This window comes from Chiloscyllium plagiosum, chromosome 9, assembly GCF_004010195.1.
Source record: "Chiloscyllium plagiosum isolate BGI_BamShark_2017 chromosome 9, ASM401019v2, whole genome shotgun sequence".
In the NCBI taxonomy this organism is placed as follows: Eukaryota; Metazoa; Chordata; class Chondrichthyes; order Orectolobiformes; family Hemiscylliidae; genus Chiloscyllium; species Chiloscyllium plagiosum.
In genome coordinates this window covers 97,437,874-97,457,621 of record NC_057718.1, presented here as the reverse complement: position 1 = coordinate 97,457,621, position 19,748 = coordinate 97,437,874, and the positions used below count along the sequence as shown (strand labels likewise).

The following is a 19,748-nucleotide window of genomic DNA, read 5'->3' as shown; positions in this document are numbered from 1 at the left end:
CATCCTGATTCTCCCAGTCTACCTGCATGTTGAAATCCCCCATAACAACTGTAGTAATATCTTTGCGACAGGCCAATTTCAGCTCCTTATTCAACTTACACCCTATATCCAGACTACTGTTTGGGGGCCTAGATAACTCCCATGAGGGTCTTTTTACCCTTAGAATTTCTCAGGTCTATCCATACTGACTCTACATCCCCTGATTCTAGGTTTTCCTGCGCAAGGGACTGAATATCATACCTTACCAACATAGAAATAATGAATAGGGATTGTAAATAGTTAGGGCCTGAGAGCTGAACCCTGTGGAATCTCACTAGTCCCTTTTAAATCTTTCCCCTCTCACCTTAAACCTATGTCCTCCAGTTTTGGACTCCCCCACCCTGGGGAAAATGCCTTGTCTTTCAAATGTCCAAATTAGCCAGACCTCCAAAGTATTCCAGTAATTGTATGGTGCTGTAAGTGGTAACTTGTAAACTTTTCACTGCACTCATTTGAGTACATGTGACAATAAAGCTAATTCAACTCAATGGACATGAAACACTAACTCTGATTTCTCTCCACGGATGCTGCCAGACCTGCTGAGCTTTTCCAGCAATTTCTGTTTTTGTTTCTGATTTACAGCACATGCGGTGTTCTTTTGGTTTGTATATGATTCAATTCAAGTTAGGCCTCATTGTACTGATGGTAAAGCCTAATTGCAGTCACAGTCAAAGGAAGCTAGCAGCCACTAATTGAGGAAAGGAAGGCAGCAAATTGGCGAACTTGAAGTCAATGAAAAGCAGAAGTGTACAGGCCTTCAACATGCTTCTTGCTGTCACACAAGGGCAAATTCTACAATACTGAATTCAGTCCATGAGATGATAGTTCTGAATCCCACGGTACTGATTCACTTGTCGGAACAAAGTTACAGCAAGTTTACAGTTGCGATGTTGTCAGTGTTTCAGGAAATACTGAAACCAGTTAAACATAAGCAATAGAACAAAAAGGACAGTGATCAAAACTTACACTTTGTGCAACAGAGTGTCCCTTGATCTGTTCTGTGCTAACAGGTTAGTTGCCAGGCTGAATAATGCATCAGTCCATTCCTGGAATACACAAACAGGGGAGGGTATTTTCCGAGTGTTAGTAGCTCTCAGGCCAACTTTAGAAGATGACAGAACCATAGAATCATACAGTCCAGCCTGCACCGACAAATAACTACTCAAAATCCACACTGGCCCCACAAACGTGAACGCATCGCACCTATAAGCCACCTCCACTAACATAGAGACCAGGGCACATTGTTTTATGTATCAAATACAACAAAGAATTTCTGTAATGCACAAATAAAGCAAATGGGAGTGAAGAACTGACACTGAGGTGCTAAAATCATACATGAATGCTGTCACGGACTTGATGGACCAAATGGCCAGACTGTGCTACATATACTATGTTCCAGTTAACTGATATGATTTCATTTGCTCCTCAATAATCTCTTCACATGGGCCACGGGGAGATCAATGACAATAGTAACACTCTGTAATCAAGAAGCTTAGATGCTTACCTTTATGTGAGGTAATAGTGGCTGTGGCAAACAAAATGAGAATGGGAAGAAAGTAAATCGGTAACAGCAAGAAGAAAGAATGTTGCTGGAGCGAGAAGCAATCTGTTAAAGTTCATAAACAAGAGTGTTAGAGGTGCAGGGGACAAGATGGCGGAATCCAAGGTCATGTTGTAACAAGTGTGGGATTTGAGAGTTACTCTCAGCAATGGAGATTAAGACCATAACACATGGAAGAAGAGGTAGTAGATCATTCAGTCTATCTAGACTCTCTCTGTCTGGGAGTCATTGAGGTGCTACATGATTTGAAAAGAGTCCACGTTATGAGGGTGAAGGGATGCTGTCATTGGGCCATAAGACATAGGAGCAAGAGTAGGCCATTCAGCCTGCCCCACCATTCAAATATATCATGGCCGATCTCCAACTCCACTTTTCTGCCTTTCCCCGCATAACCCTTGGTTCCTGTACTGATTTAATATCTGACCATCTTAGCCTTAAACACACTTGATGACCCAAGCCTCATCAACCCTCTGCAGTGAAGAATTCCACAGATTCACTACCCTTTGAGAGAAGAAATTCCTCCTCATCTCTGTCTTAAGTGGGCTCCACCTTGCTTTGAGATGATGCCCACTGGTCCTGGACCTTCTCATGAATGGAAACAACCTCTCTGTATCTACAAGTTAAGAATCTTGTATATTTCAGGTCTGAGAGAATCAATCATAGAATGGAATCATGGAATCCCTAGAGTGTGGAAACAGGCCCTTCAGCCCAACAAATCAACACTGACTCTCAGAAGAGTAAAGCTTTTGCCTGAAACATCGATTTTCCTGCTCTTTGGATGCTGCCTGACGTGCTGTACTTTTCCAGCACCATTCTAATCTTGACTCTAATCTCCAGTACCTACTTCTGCCTCAGAAGAGTAACCCACCCGTGATTAATGCACCTAACCTACACATCCCTGAACACTATGGGGCAAGTTAGCAAGGCCAATCCACCTAACCTGGACATCTTTGGACTGTGGGAGGAAACCCACGCAGACCACGGGGAGAATGTGCAAACTCCACACAGTCACCCGAGGCTGGAATCGAACCTGGATCATTGGTGCTGCGAGACAGCAGTTCTAACCACTGAGCCACTGTACCGTCCCAAAGAGTGTTCAGGAAGGCTGCCATTGAATTTGGGGTAGACCCTTCAGTCTCCAACACCTTGGGTATTAAGTGAAGAGCAGGGATGGTTAAGTGGTTGGGTAGCATAAGTGTTATTTGTATGAGATGATAGGAGAAAGTGAAGGGTGTGTGAATGGCTGACATAATTATGGTGGGGGGGGGGGGAATGCAGGGACATGTAGAAATGCAGGGCAAAAACAAAGATGGAATTGAGCAGGGTCCGGTGGCAAAGTGTCTCCTGAGAGATGCAGAAGTAGGTTTCACCCCCAACATATGGTTCTTGCCCAGGCATTACATCCTGACTCCCCACCACCCCACAAAAGAATTTCCACAGGTAGCCATCTTTCCCACATCATCAACGCTTCCTGTTGAAGAGAAAATTGCAGTTATAAAACTATTAAAGTCAATACTTAAAAGCAAACCACCGAAGTGTGTTTAAACTGAAATTGAGGTGCTTTCCTGTGTTATCAGTCAAGGTAACATAACCTGAACTGTTGAACTCTCCCCGCTTCCCACAAAAGTATTTTGCAGATATGTGCTTGTATGGATATGTGCCTCTGTCCCTTTGTTCTGTTCCTTCATACATGCTGTTCATCAGTTTGAAAGGATGATCCAGACAAACATTTATTCCCTCTTTTCTCTCAGATACTGCCTGGCCTCCTGAGTGTTTCCAGCATGTTTGTTTTGATTTTAGTGCCAGGAGGATGGTTATTGGCTCTCTGGGTTAACAGCCTTTCTAAAGATCGAACAACTCAGCAAATGTATAATCAGTCATTTGTCTCTCTCCAATTATAATAAACAAGCAGTCTCACTGTTTACAATAAAATAAACTACATTTTATCTCAATGCATTTTTCTGGTAACTTTAAATGCGACTCCTCTCTCACTCTTCCCCACATGTCTGGCCAAGATCAAAGGCTATTCTTGAGAGGTATTATGGTCTTCCATCAAAGTTATATGAATTTTAGGCTGTATTTTCCATCCAATTTTCTCCCCTCATCTTCTGAAGAGCTAACTATTTGAGTGCAGGAGAATTCATGTTCTTGGGAAGTTACCATTTGTTTACTGTACGGTTTTATATCCACATCCAAGACAGACTGCTTGAGCAGAGAGTAAGGTCAGGAGCAATCTTTTGGCATGCGCTTCTTGTAAATCTGTTCATTAAGTATGGAGACTAAATACTGCAACACATGGTATTCAGATTTATACCAGTCTATAATCTCACAGCCATTCAATGAAAGACAATTCCAAAAAATATCTACCGCCTAATGTTAATTGGTCTGTTCCACGTTTCTCTCTTTCCACTGCTCTTTCTTAACTCCGCCCACCCTGTGTTACTTACGCCCAGTGAGGAGCAGCTCCATGACATCACCACAAGACTGCTTCAGAGTCCTGAAGCCCTTCCACAACAACCATGGGCCAGAAATGGGAACTGGAACAGCCACATGAACACTCTGGCTAGAAGAAGAGGACTGAGAACTGTGCAGGGAGTAACCCGCCTCCAGACTCCCTGCAAGCCATGCCAGGAATGTGATGGAATGCTGCCCGCTTGCCCAGATCAACAACACTTGAGAAGTCTGCCACCATTCAGGAAGAAGCAGTCTGCTTATTTGGCACCCTCATGGCTCTCCACCAATGGTGAGAAGCGACAGCTGGGTGAATCATCTACAAGATTCACTGCTTCAACCCACCGAGGCTCCTTCAACACAAGCTTCTGAACACATGACCTTTACCATCTAAAAGCACAAGGGCAACAGATAAATGGGAACATCGCCACCTGTGAGCTCCCCTCCAATCCACTCGCCATCCTGACTTGGAATGGCATCCCCATTCCTTCAGTGTTGCTGGGTTAGAATATAGCACCAAGCTTCCTGACAAAATTGTGAGTGTCCCCACACCGTAAGGGGTGGCATGGAGCTCAGTGATTGGCATTGCTGCCTCACTGCGCTAGAGACCAAGGTTCAATTCCAGCCTCAGGTGACTGCCAGTGTGGAGTTTGCACATCCCCCTGTGTCTAAGCGGGTTTCCTCCAGGTGCTCCAGTTTCCTCCCACAGTCCGAAAATGTTCAGCTTAGGTGAATTGACTAAATTGCTCATAGTTTTCAGGGATGCGTAAGTTCGGTGCATTAGTCAGGGGTAAATGTAGAGTTATGGGGTAGGGGAATGGATCTGAGTGGGTTAGTCTTCGGAAGGTCAGTGTGGACTTGTTGGGCCGAAGGGCCTGTTTCCACACTGTAGAGATTCTATGATGATCTATGTATTGACTGGCACAGTTCAAGGGGATAGCCCACCACCAATTTTGAGAAGAGAATTAGGGAGAGGTAACTGTCGTGATTGTAATGAGGTCAGCCAGGTAGACCTCACAGAATAGGAGTTCCCTGACTGGGGCTGTTAATCTGGTTCACATGTGAGTTGGCTCTGAGGAGCTGGATTAGTGTCGAGGACTCTCCATGTAAATAAAAGGTGACTTGGTGATGAATACCAGCCTTTGTGGGGTGATTTCAGTGATGGTGAGAGAATAGCATGATCCAGAAGAAATCTGGTTGCAAGAATCATCTTTGAATTGAGGTAAGGATTTCTGGCATCATACAATTACTTGGGAAGCTTGACTCATTTGATTCTGCTGTCAAAGACTGACCCCAGCATATGGAAAGACTGTATTATTTTGTCCGGGCAAATGACATCGGGGCAGATGAAAAGCTTCGAGTAATTCTCCTGACAACTTGTGGACCTGCAGCTTTTTTGGCTATTAGGAGCCTAACTTTCCCTGAGGCACCAGATACCAAAACCTTTCAAGGGTTGACAGATTTAGTTAAGGAGTATTACGACCCTAAGCCTCCCCTAATTCTGAGACGTTGTCATTTTTATCCGGCAATTCAAGAACTGGGGAATCCGTATTGGGATTTTTGACTGGGTTAAGACAACAGGAAGAGGTATGTGACTTTGGTTTCACCCTTAATGAGATGCTGAGAGACCATTTGGTACATGTGATTAATGATATAACCATGCAAAAGCAGCTACCAGCTGAAGCCCAACTGCACTTCAAACAGGCTCTACCAATAGAAAATGCAACAACTGGAGCATAAGAACTACAGGGTATTCCAACGGAAGTGGATACCCTCACCAGTCCAACTGAGCTTGGGGAACACCACTTTAACAAAAGCCTCACTCAGGACATATCCTGATCAGAGGGACTCCAGGTCAGCCCACAGCAAAACCTGAAAACAAAGCCAAGCCTTGGCCAAATGGTTAAAGTTTCCTTCAAGATCAGGACTGGCAAGCCATTGCAGCTGCTGCCTGTATACTGTCTGGGAGGCCAAGAAGAAATGCAGATACATTGAGCCGCCTCCCACTGGCAGGCCCACACCGGTGGTGCCACCACTGGAAGAGACCATTAGGGTTTTAAATTTTCAGGGCACACTTCCAGTCACAGCTGACTACATCAGACTTTGGGGATGCAGAAATATCCAGTCCTGGTAAAACTGGAACACTGGGTGGTGATGGGGGAAACCAAAGGGCGGTCACAGCCAGAACTGAAACCTTTTCAGACCCGGAGAGACCAGATCACCGTCGAGGATGGCGTATTATTACAGGGAGCAAGAGGGATGGGTCCCGAGCAAAGGTCACCACCAGATGGTGGGTCACCTCCACCAGGGACAGCAAGGGATTTCCAAAGTGAGGATGTTGTCTGGTGGCCAGGATTGGATGCCAACAGCCACATTCATGGGGCAGTGCCCAGAGTGCAAACAAGGACAAAAATTAATGCCAGCATCTCCCCCACATTTGTTGGAATGGCTGGGTAAACCCTGGACTCGGTAACACATCGACTATGCCAGTCCTTTCATGGGGTCAATGTTCTTAGTCATTGGCCGCCCACTCAAAGTGGCTGGACATGCAGAGAGTTCATTTGTCAAACACGAGATGATGATCAAAAAGCCGCCTGTGTCTTTTGCAATACACTGACTCCCATTAGTGTTGGTCACATATAATGGGCCATTGTTTACCAGCAGGGAACTTGAGTATTTCCTGAAGTCGAATGGTATTCAACACATAAGGACAGCTGTACTCCATCCATCATCCAATGGCCTGGCAGAAAGAGCAGTCCAAACTTTGAAGGCAGGTTTAAAGAAACAGCCTGCAGCTTTACTAGATACCAAACTTTCTGATTCCTATTTCGTTATAGGACCGCCCCCCCCCCATGCAACCACAGGGATAGCTCTAGCAGAGTCGCTACTGGGGAGATGAGTCGCAGGTCTCGGGGGGGGGGGGGGGGGTGGGGGGTGAAACAGCATCAGAAACACCAATGCCGGACACCAGCGAGAGAGACAGTTAACTTCAGAGGACAAAGTCTTGTGTAGGAACTATGAGAATGGGGGGTAAGGGACATGGTTGACACGAGGTTGGATCCAGTGATGTGTAAAGTTCAGTGATGGTCCTGAACAAGCGCATGGAGCATATGAAAGCTGCAAACTCACAAGCCAAGCGAGGGAGCAAAACATGCTCAGCTCATCGACAGCTGTTCTGGGACCCATGGGTTCCCTCTCTCTGTCAGGCATTGAGGATATCTCGCAATTTGTGATGGGCGTGGTGCCTGACAATGCTTCGATGACTGAAGAGAATGAATTTCTTCTGAAACACTCCGGGCACAAGAGATGAGCTACGGTGTGTTACACACTGCCTCTATCTGAGACAGAATCTGAGGAACCTGACCCAGTGCTAAAATGCCCCGGGGAGGGACAACTAAAAAAAAAGAACTGCGCCTACATCCTTGGACTCAGAGGGGAAGGGGTGCAGTGATTTTTAACAAGGTCAGCCAGGTGGACGTCACAGAATATGAGTTCCCTGATTGGACCAGATTAACAGCCCCAAACAGGGAGCCCTGGCTGACAGATATAACCTGGGGTGTCAGAGGTTCTCGTCACTGTAGGAGCTGTATCAGAATCAAGGACTCTCCATGTGTACATACAGGGATACTGGACTTGGTAGACTTAGTTCAGTACGAAATCCCATTTTAAAAAAAATCACAGCTGGGTTCAGTGCTATCCTTGAAAAGCATCTTCACATTTGCCAGCAGGGGTCACTCCAATACTGGTGGCTTACTTTCTGTATTCAGTTAAGTACTGCAGTTGATTTGAACTCCTTAGCCAATTTAAGGCAAGCCAGATTAACCCTGAAACTCAATTGTTCTGTACTGATGGTGCATTTACCAATGGTGCCAGCCATCAGAAGAAAGGAACTTTTCTTGATTTCGAAACTGTAGATGACCAGCTCCTTCAGTGGTGCACTGGGCACATCTCCAGTCCCCAGGGAACACTGGTCACCACTGGCTCCCTCACTGGCCTGAACTGAAGTGGCTCATCTCAGATCAGGTACCAACAGGGTGGGGGACGCACAGTGGTTGAAGTCAGTGGTGCTTGTGGCACAACTCTCATCATCCTGCACCTTCAATAACAACAAGGGCCCTTCATCGACCATTCTTACTGGGCTGTAGTCAGGCATTGACTCTGGGATAGGGAGGTGGACAAATTGACAGGTGACTGTTTGTGTGGAGTCTGCACATTCTCCCTGTGTTTGCATGGGTCAGCTCTGGTTTCCTCCCACAACCCAAAAATGTGCAGGTTAGATGGTTTGCTGATGTTAAATTGCCTCCATTGTGTCATGGGGATGTGTAAGCTAGGTGGGTTAGCCATGAGGAATGTAGGATTACAGGGTGGGGCGGTGGGTGGGATGCTCTTCGGAGGGTCGGTGTGGACTCAGTAGGCCAAATAGCCTGCTTCCATGCTCTACGGATTCTATTTTCCATTTTACAAAGTAAACACAGAAATGACTGGCAAAACTGAATGTGCACACATTTTCATGTGATTAGCACTGCTGCCTCACAACGCAGGTTCAATTCCAGCCTCGGGCGACTGTGGTGTTTGCACATTCTTCACGTGTCTGCATGGGTTTCCCTGGGGTGCTCGGGTATCCTCCTCCAATCCAAAGCTGTGCAGGCTAGGTGGATTAGCTGTGCTAAATTGCCCCATAGTATCCAGGATGTGCAGGCTAGGTGGATTAGCCGTGCTGAATTGCCCCATAGTGTCCAGGATGTGAGGGTTGGTGGATTAGCCGTGCTAAGTTGCCCCTTTGTGTCCAGGATGTGCAGGCTAGGTGGATTAGCCATGCTGAATTGCCCCATAGTGTCCAGGGATGTGTAGGCTAGTTGGGTTAGCCATGATAAATGCAAGGTTACGGGGATAGGGTAGGAGCTGGGTGTGGGCAGGATGCTCTTCAAAGGGTCAGTGTAGACCCGATGGGCCAAGTGGCCTGCTTCCACACATAGGGATTCCATTCTATTCGAACAATAGAGGTTTTACAAAGATAGTTACTTGAATTCAGAACAGCTGAATTGCTACAAAATAACTTGCTAGGGAGCTAATGACAAAGCATCAACATTCCTCTTGAGTTCTGTCTGTTGCCCTGAAAGATTAAGCAATTATGACATTAAGTAAGTAATTGCATGATCTCAACTGTCAACACTTAATCTGTTGAATGGCTTTGCAATAAACTAATGCAGAATGCTGAATGCAGGAGCTCAAAGCATTGTGCTTGGTGCGAAGGGTTTAGTTCACCACTCCAACATATGCTAGATGTCAAGCCTGCATTTTATGTATTGGTTGTCTTCAATTTCCAATTTGTAAGTAGTTCCCAATCTATACTGAAGTTCTGCCAATCTGCCACTTGCTTACAGCTGAAGACTTTACTTTCAAGGTAGTGCTTAAAAACTCTTGTGAGACGTTTAGGGTGGCACGGTGGCTAGCACTGCTGCCTCACAGCACCAGGGTCCCGGGTTCGATTCCAACCCTCAGGCTGTGTGGAGTTTGCACGTTCTCCCCGTGTCTGTGTGGGTTTGCTCTGGTTTTCTCCCACAGTCCAAAGATGTGCAGGTCAGGTGAATTGGTTAAATGGTGGGCGGCATGGTCGCACAGTGGTTAGCACTGCTGCCTCGCAGCGCCAGAGACCCGGGTTCAATTCCCGTCTCAGGCGACTCTCTGTGTGGAGTTTGTACATTCTCCCCGTGTCTGCGTGGATATCCTCCGGGTGCTCCGGTTTCCTCCCACAATCCAAAAATGTGCAGGTCAGGTGAATTGGCCATGCTAAATTGCCTGTAGTGTTAGGTGAAGGGGTAAATGTAGGAGAATGGGTCTGGGTGGGTTACGCTTCGGCGGGTCGGTGTGGACTTGTTGGGCCGAAGGGCGTGTTTCCATACTGTAGGGAATCTAATCGAATCTAATCTAAATTGCCCATAGTGTTCGGTGCATTAGTCAGAGGGAAATGGGTCTGGGTGGGTTACACTTTGGAGGGTCAGTATGGACTTGTTGGGCTGAAGGGCCTGTTTCCACGCTGTAGGGAATCTAATCTAAAATCTAAGTTTGGGTGAAATTCCTGGCTGATGACATAGTTGCCTGGGGATTGGTGGTTCCATTAGGTCTTTTGATGGTTGCAGCCATTACTGCTCACAAAGGAACCATGGAGAACTAATAATCGAATCCTTACAGTGTGGAAGCAGGCCCTTTGGCCCATCGAGTGCACACTGACCCTCCGAAAAGCATCCCATCCAGACCCCACCCCCTTACCTCATCCCTGTTACCTTGCAATCATCATGGCTCATCCGCCCTACACATTCCTGGACACTATGGGTAATTTAGCATGGCCAATCCACCCTAACCTGCACATCTTTGTGACTGTGGGAGGAAACCGGAGCACCTGGAGGAAACCCACACAGGCATGGGGAGAATGTCCACACAGTTGCCCATGGCTGGATTGAACCTGGGTCCTTGGCATTTGTGAGGCAGCAGTGCTAACCACTGAGCCACCATGTTGCACACCCCACCCCTCCCGCCACTAAACACATATGACTCTCTCCAAACCTTGTTTTTTATACATTTTAAAAAAAAAGTATGTATCAAATGCTAAATACTTTTGCACAGGCCGCTTATTTTTACAATCCTTATTGTATCATTTTCTAAATCACCATATTCAGAGATGTTATTATACACGGTCTGCAGCAGATGGGACTTGAACATGTATCTCCTGACCTAAAACTCGGGACACTGCCACCATATCACAAGAGCCCTTTTCACAATCAATGTTAAGTGTTTGTGGGAGCAGGGATGGCCTGCTTAATTATCAACACGCCCTGCACAGAGGACGGACAGAGGTTAATGAAGACTAAGATTTTATCCAGCTGCTTTCATCTGAACACAAGGACAAATGAAGAACTGGCTTGCTTTTTGAAATAAATGATGGAAATGATTGTATAATGGTGATATTTATGTTCCATTAAGGCTAATCCATTGAGTCGAGGTCCAACACTCCATTCCAGAGACCCCGTTGAACCAGTGTACAACTGGAGCCAATCTTTACATACAATAAACATTTATTTAGGCAGTCACAGATTATAAGTAAGCACCTTCTGACCCAGCAACTACAACTCAAGGCAAAGATTATTTATAGGGGGAGTTAATGGCCACCATCTGCCTACAATTAAATATAATTAGCATGCAATTAACATGGCGCTTTATACTAGAAATGCATTAGCCAATTCTCATTAGGCCAGTAAATGGAGGCAGAGAGAGTCTTGAGATGTCAACTGGTCCACCCAGGCCCTTTTGAGAATGTGTTGTTATTGCTGAATTCACGTGTTTGCTGATAGTGCCAAAGATTGAAATGTTCAACTCCTCAAGGACATCGGAGGGAGTGGGGCGAACATTGCTGGGAATTGGGGTTGCATTCCAACCTGAGGCAGAAGATAGTGGGAAGTTCCATCGCACACCCCCAACTTGAGAATGTAATCTTGACTCGCTCTGCCTGGCAGTGCTGAAAGAGTCCTGCTCTCTCAGAGCCACTGCCCTTCAACCACAGGCTTAAAGGACCTCATTTAGATTTGAGAGATCCCATGGCACTGATCTGCATACACACATTCAGCCAAGAGTTATCTCTGAAGCAGAAGTTGAAAACAGATGATGGTGAAGTGGATGATAGTCAGGGGGATGTGAGCAAGTTTCAGATAAATCAGAGGTAGACAGATATAAGGGTCAGACAAATGGCACACGCAGTTTAAGGTGGAGTGGTGAGCAAACTGACATGTTTTGGAAGGAATAAGGCAAATAGACTCAGCAGTAAAATTTAAAAGGGGGCTGAAAAGCAGAGAGACCTGAGGGTTTGCATAAATAAATATTTAAAAGCAGCAGGATAAATTGATAAAGCTGTTTAAAAACATGGGAGATTTAGCTTTACAAATACAGGCATCGAATAAATCCCAAGTCATGTAGAGTCACAGAGATGTATACCATGGAAACAGATGCTTCAGTCCAACTCATCAAGGACCACCAGATATCTTAAATTAATCAAGGCCCGTTTGCCAACATTTGGCTCATATCCTTCTAAACCTTTCCTATTCATGTGCCCATCCAGATGCCTTTTAAATGTTGTAAGTGAACCAGCCTCCACCACTTCCTCTGGCAGCTCATTCCATACACGTACCACTCTCTGCGTGAAAAAGTTACCCCTTAGATCTCTTTTCAATCTTTCCCTTCTCACCCTAAACTTATGCCCTCGAGTTCTGACTCCACCACCCCAGGGAAAAGACCTTGTCTATTTACCCTATCCATGCCCCTCATGATTTTATAAACCTCTATAAGGTTACCCGTCAGCCTCCGACGCACCAGGGAAAACAGCCCCAGCCTACTCAGCCCCTTCCTATAGCTCAAACCTTCCAACCCTGGCAACATCCTTGTAAATCTTTTCTGAACTGTCAAGTTTTGCAATTTCTTCCAGTAGCTGGGAAACATATTGTTCACTACCGTTTTTCGTATTATAATCTGTAATGCTGCTCATATGTTTTATCAATGAGTACAACCTCCAGACAGTGATGTCTAATAGTGGCAATGATAGCGTAAAGTTTGGACTGAGAATGTTATATGTGCATTGGCATGAGAGATTACTGCATGGAAGCATAAAAAGAGATTTATAAAACTGCATTACCCTGTATAATTTGTGCTTTGCTGAAATCAGTATGAATGGAGTTAAAACCATTACTGATATAAATCACCACTGACATTGTGTTCCAGAAAATTGCTTCCAGCTAATCTTTTTAAGAATGTTGCAGAAAGTTTTGTTTACGTGTCTTCCTGGCAAACATTCCTACTGTAACCACTAAATCTGTCCACAAGAGGTCATGGGAAAACCTAGAGATGCAATTGTTCCAAATGTATAAAACCAAGACCCATTGTTAAACTGTTCCCTGCAACAGACAGGCAGAACACTGCGGGTGCTGGAAATCTGAAATCAAAACAGAAAACAAGAGAAGCATTGGGCAGCTCAGGCAGACAAGCAAGTTGTCAATCTGAAACGCCTTGTTTCTCTCTTCAAAGTTGCTGCCTGCCCAGCTAAAATATTTCCAGCATTGTCTGTTTTTATCCCGACAATGCAGAGACTGTGAACCATGGAGTACTGAAACACAATTATGTGTGCAAGACATGGGCTGGTCGGGTACCAAAAATGAACAGGATCCGATGAAGGTTCAATTCAAACCTTGAGCAGCTTTTGACAGCTTTTATATTAAAATATAAAGGGATGTCCTTATCCAGTTTCCCATGACACCTGTGGGTGAGTACCTGGGAGCGTATTACAGGAGGAACATGGTTACACTGGAGAGGGTGCAGGGGAGATTTACCAGGATGCTGCCTGGGCTGGAGAGCTTCCATTATGAAGAGAGATTGGACAGTCGAGGGTTGTTTTCCTGACAGCAGGGGAGATTGAGAGGGGCATGATTGAGAGGTATAAAATTATGAGGGACTCAGATAAGGGAGGTGGGAAGAGACTGTTCCTCTTGATGGAGGGATCAAGACCAGGGAGCAGGGAGCAGGGAGCAGAAAGTTTAGAGGGATGTCAGGAATAACATGTTCACCCAGAAGGTGGTGGCAATCTGGAATTCACTGCCTGGGAGAGTGGGAGAGGCAAAACTAAGAAGATTTTGGATGTGCACTTTTGATGCCAAGACATGCAAGGCTATGGGAAGCAAGTGTTGGTAAATGGAGTAGAACAGAATAGTTAGGTGGGTACTTTTGACTGGTGTGGACCCGATGGGCCAAAGGGCCTTACTCAATGCTGTAGATTTCAGTGGGGCTGGGGTTCAGGTCAAATCCAAATCAATTAATTAGTCATGATCAGATTAAGACAGAAGCATAACTATCATATACAAAAAGCCCTTTATCAAGATGCCCGAAACGTCGATTCTCCTACTCCTCTGATGCTGCCTGACCTGCAGTGCTTTTCCAGCACCACACTCTCAACAGTTTCATATTATTCAATTTGGTATAATTTTTTCGAGGGTTTTTACAGCGTGATTAACGACGGGGAAAGTGGGCCTTTCTGTCCTTTCGCTGATTGATTATTTTAAGGATTCCCATAAGGAGGGACCTGAACGACATACTCTCAGGATGAGCGCAGAATTAATGGTACAAATTTCTGGATTTCCACATTACTCTGTGCATATGTAGACTCCCACAGTCATTGTCAGTTTTAGTGCAGGAATGACAGTGAACTTCATAGTTGATCCTCCTGTGCAATTGCAAAAGCCACACTCTTGAATCAGTTTACCAGGTTGTATCCCTTTGTGGGGTAGTCTGGAACCAGAGGGCATAATATCTGATGAAGGCATTGGATATTTAAGACAGTTGAGGAAGAATTTCTTCTCTCTGAGGGTAGTCAATCTGTGGAATACTTTACCACGGGGTTGTTTTGTTTGTTAAGTGTCTGGTGCCTCTGGGAAAGTTAAGCCCCTTATAACCAAAAATGCTGCGGGTCCACAAGCAGTCAGATGGATTACTCCAAAAATGCTGCGGGTCCACAAGCAGTCAGATGGATTACTCGCTGCTTTACATCTGCGCCAATGTCATTTTGCCGGGGGGGGGGGGGGGAAGAAAAAATTGTAGCCTTTCCACATACTGGGCCCAGTTTTCAACAGCAGGGTCACAGTGGACTGTTAATGCTGGGTGGTTAAGTACATTCAAGGCTAAGATAGAGTTACTTTTAATCAGTAGGGGAATCAAGGGTTAAGGGGAAAAGGCAGGAGAGTGGAGTCATGGATTATCAGATCAGCCATGACCTCATTGAATGGCAGAATTAACTCAATAGGCTGGATGACCTTTTTCTGCTGCGTCTTGGGGTATTTTTGGATGCGGAATTCTGGATGAAAATAACTATGTTACCCAGACAAAACCAAAAGAAAATAATTATGGAAAACAAAAAAAAGGATATGATTTACACCTGCTACTTATTTATTTTTAAACTACAAGCACACTTCAATTTTGGAACTAGTTTGGCTGCACCGTACTGAGGTCATGGAGATGTGAAGCTAGCTCCGCGGTCTTTCAATTCACTTTGAGGCAATATTGACCATGCAATTGCAGGTACTGACCAGCTGGTTGAAAGATACAAGATAGAACTCTCAGGAAACTTAACACTGGGATTCTGAACACACTTGACTCCAATGGAGCATGGGAACTTGGGAATGCTTAATGTACCTTTGCTACGTCTTCCTGGAAGGCCATGAAGTTGAGATAGGAAATATTAACCAAATCCGGGCCATAAACCACGGTGACCATCCTGTTCTCCAGGCGACTTCCCTGATTTCCGACATCCAACAACTCCCGGAGCTTGGCATCCTGTGCGAGAAGAGATAAAGTGGGTGGTTATCTCTTTCACTCCATTTTCAGTAAATCATTATTCAGAAGCAGTGGAGATGATCAAAATCATTGCCCCGGAAACTTTGTTTCAACCAGCACCATTGGTGAACTGGGAAAAATCTGTCCCAATTAAATTTATTTACCTCAATATAGATATACTTGTTCAATCCAATGGAAAATCAATAGTTGATTCAATTTCAAGTCAATTTATCCTCAAATTCTGTGATCTACCACGGTGTGTGAGTAAGGGCTCTCTTAAGGTAAGTTTTATTTCAGACAAAGCTGCATTATTATTATTTAAGTGACTTATGCTGTCACCTAAAGTATAAGAGCAATGTGTATACCCTCTGCACAATGTTTCTATTACTTAGTGTGTGTTTTTACATTGATTCTGTGAACTTCTTGATTATCCAAAATAGTTGAGCAACTGGTACACTCCTGGTCCCAGAGGTGCTGGATAATAAAATGTCTGCTGAATTATTTACCCCCCGACTAATACGCCTTAACCACACATCCTTGAACACTAGGGGCAATTTAGCAAGGCCAATCCACCTAACCTGCACATCTTTGGATTGTGAACCCACACAGACACAGGGAGAATGTGCAAACTCCACCCAGAGGCTGGAATCGAACCCAGGTTCCTGGCGCTGTGAGGCAGCAGTGCTAATCACTGAGCCACCGTGCCACCCTTATGCCTTAAAAAAAAACTCATCCTTTTTCAGCCTACCAATGTTAGAGATGTCAATGCTGAGGGAGAGGGCACTCGCTGCTTCTGATATAAGCATAGTCATTCCTGTATCAAACACACACTAAGGCCATTTCTGTCATTCTTAACAACACATCTGTGTCCCCACAGAGAAAGAATACCTCCTACTACCTCTGTAATTATAGTCAAACTGTATAGTGCTCACCTATTCAATCTTTCTCAACAAAATTGCCAGCTTGGTACCAATTTATGTTGCAACTCTGTGCAGCTTTGAACTGTACACTTTGGTCTCCTGGCAATGGAGCTGAGATTTCACAAACTTCAAATATGTTTACAAAGGACTCTTTCAGTCAGGAGAGCGAGGAAGGCTCTATTCGATCATTCTTTGTCAGACTCACATCCAGGTCCCCGTGGTGTCGGGAGCAGGAACTGGTCCTTGACATTAATGCTAAATTCTTTCAGGTCAGGATCACTGGCAAGGCCAGTGCTCGTCCTTTAGTGCCTTCGAACGGAGCACTTACTCAAGGGTGAAGTGGTCTTGGTTTGAAATGGAAGTGCTGCACCCCATTTCATTCTGTGTGCACCTTATCTGTGGACCCTCTTGAACAAGGGAACAATCATGAGGTAGCCATGGATCGGTTGGACCAAATGGTCTGTTTCCAAATGTATGTCTCTATAACTGTCCCTTCGTTCTGAGAACTGTTCGACACAATCGGCTCATGTACAAGCTGGCTTGGAAGAGATCCCCCGTGAAATACTACCTTCTCTACCTGCAATGGAAACTGAATTTTGCGCAGAGAACTTCAATGTGAGGTGCAGAGCCCATTCCTGTGCTGTACAGTTCTGTGTTCTACCACAACAGATTACTGATCAACCCTGATCAAATCAAACCAACTCCTCCTCTGTAATTCTTTAATTAAAGGTGCCAGTCCATCACGAAAACCAGTCTTTCATCCACCGACTCCATCTTCACTTCTCTCTCCTTCCGGAAAGCAATCAACATAATCCAACACCCCTCCGACCCCAGTAATGCTCTCTTCCACCCTCTCCCATCGGGCAAAAGATCCAAAAGTTTGAAAACACATACCAACAGATTCAAGAACAGCTTCTTCCCCGCTGTTATCAGACTTATGAATGGATCTCTCATGTATTAGAGTTGATCTTTCTCCTCACCTTCTATGTAGCTGTAACATTATATTCTGCACTCCGTTCACTTATCCTGATGGACTTATATAAGGGATGATTTGCTGAGATAGCACACGCAGTAATACTTTTAACTGTTTCTCAGTACACGTGACAATAATAAATCAAAACCTTTCTGTGTCAATAAAAAATCTAAATGGTTCACAAGTCCACGGGCACCACATTGCTATCTTCATACAGTAAAGCGGTCATGAATTGAGTTTTAACTTTTATCTGTTCTTTCCATTTCACTTTTATCCTCATGGCTTTGTATTCACTAGTTGTTTCCATTTCCATTGAAATCTAATAACTTAAAGCATCCACGGCTTACCAGCCAAAAAAATCCCAGAGTCAACACCAGAAAAATCTCACAAATTGAACTGGTGGAGTTTAAAGATGCAGATAAAAGGCAAAAGCTTTTTCCTTCGCTCAGTGCAGGGCACTGACACATAAAGGATTGTTTGGCTTTCGCCTTCTTTTTCATTGCTTTGAAGAGGACAGCGCTGTGCTAATAAATCAACACAAGTCAGATCTCTCCTTTAATTTCAGACAGCAGACACAGAGAAATCTAAGGCTCATCACAATTCTTGTCAACTCCTATTTTGCTTTGAAAGAACCTGGCCCTGTGAAACCATCCCTTTTAATTATATGTGTCTGAGGATTGGGCGTAAGCTGGCTAAATCAGTCTGAATCAGACAGCAATGGAAACTGCTGAAGAATTTAGAAGGTTAAGGGGTGATCTGATCAAAGTCTTCACAATCTCAACAGGAAAAGACAGGGTAGATAAAAATAAACTATTTCCACTGGTTGGAGATTCCAGAACTAGGCAGCACTGTCTGAAAATTAGAGCTAAACCAATCAGGAGAGATGTAAGGAAGCACTTTGACATACAAGAGGTGGCGGAGGTTTAAAACTCTCTTCCACAAATGGTAGTTGACGCAGAATTAGAGATAGATAATTGTATGGTTAAGCAAAAGTATTAAGGGATTTGGAGTTTGGCCATAAATCAGATGCCATCGCTCTGAATGGTTCAAGGGGCTGAATGGCCTATTCGTAGTCTCATGTAAGACAGCCAGCAGTGCTTTGGAGCAGTCTCTGTTGAGTGTACACAAACTCATTGTTGGTTCACGTATCAACCTTTCCCAGAATGTCTGTATCTATTAAAACGGGGATGAGCGAAAATTGATGTGGGCTTACGTTATAGACAATTTGCACTGACATCATGCTTTTATTTACGTGCTATGTAAATCTTGGTGACCCCACTGTTTGCAAAAATCAAGGTAAATTCACCATCATCCTCCAGGCTCCTCTTCCCTTACAGGGGAGGCGGCAGTTTAACCTGGGGGTTACCACACTTGAGACAAAGGGAGAGGTTAAGAAGGAAATTCCTTCATGGTCACCTCAGCCAGCGCCAGAATTGAACCCATTCTATTGACTCCACACTGCAACCCAGAAATCCAGCCAACTGAGCTAACCAATCCCCTTCTGCAAAAGTAACAGTACATCAAATGCAATCAGTACACTCAAGAAGTAAAGATTCACCTGGAATGAAATGAATTGCTTTGTTGAGGTTGGTAACATCTGACTTACAACAGGATTCTTAATAGATTTATTTACAGCACATTCTGGATCAGTGGTGTTGGAAGAGCACAGCAATTCAGGCAGCATCCGAGGACAGGCAAAATCGACGTTTCGGGCAAAAGCCCTTCATCAGGAATAAAGGCAGAGAGCCTGAAGCGTGGAGAGATAAGCTAGAGGAGGGTGGGGGTGGGGAGAGAGTGGCATAGAGTACAATAGGTCAGTGGGGAAGGAGATGAAGGTGATAGGTCAGGGAGGAGAGGGTGGAGTGGATAGGTGGAAAAGGAGCTGGGCAGGTCGGACAAGTCCGGACAGGTCAGGGGATCGAGTTGCTGGAGGTTAGAAGCTAGGATGAGGTGGGGGAAGGGGAAATGAGTAAACTGTTGAAGTCCACATTGATGCCCTGGGGTTGAAGTGTTCCGAGGCGGAAGATGAGGCGTTCTTCCTCCAGGCGTCTGGTGGTGAGGGAGCGGCGGTGGAGGAGGCCCAGCACCTCCATATCCTCGGCAGAGTGGGAGGGGGAGTTGAAATGTTGAGCCACTGAGCGGTTTGGTTTTTTACCTTATTTACAGCACAGGCTAAATCATTATTGGTATTCTGTTTTATAGAGTTGCATTTGACAGGAGTAGGTAGAAGCTAGAACTAGGTGGGTCTGAGGCAGGTTTGGGCCTGGAACTGAATTTTAGATAAATTAACCCACTCCCACCCAGCCCAGACTTAAATATTGTTTTATAAAATACAGATTCTTCTGATATAACACGTGTTTCGTTAACATGAATTTACTGTAACGCAATCGACGAAACTGGGAGACACTGATTCCAAAGCGCGAACTTTCAAAACGTGTGC

At 44.9% G+C, this 19,748-nt stretch overlaps 1 protein-coding gene across 2 annotated transcripts in view; it reads right to left on the bottom strand.

Annotated features, from left to right (window-relative positions):
- The window catches only part of LOC122553084 (1-phosphatidylinositol 4,5-bisphosphate phosphodiesterase beta-1), an 800,648-nt gene that overhangs the window by 302,179 nt on the left and 478,721 nt on the right, over positions 1 to 19,748 (bottom strand). For both annotated transcript variants that reach the window (XM_043696584.1, XM_043696585.1), the window contains exons 4-5: positions 15,275 to 15,415; positions 1,006 to 1,085 (exon numbers count right to left, since the gene is read on the bottom strand). In XM_043696584.1, the coding sequence (XP_043552519.1) occupies positions 1,006 to 1,085; positions 15,275 to 15,415 (221 nt within the window). The remainder of the gene's footprint in view (positions 1 to 1,005; positions 1,086 to 15,274; positions 15,416 to 19,748) is intronic.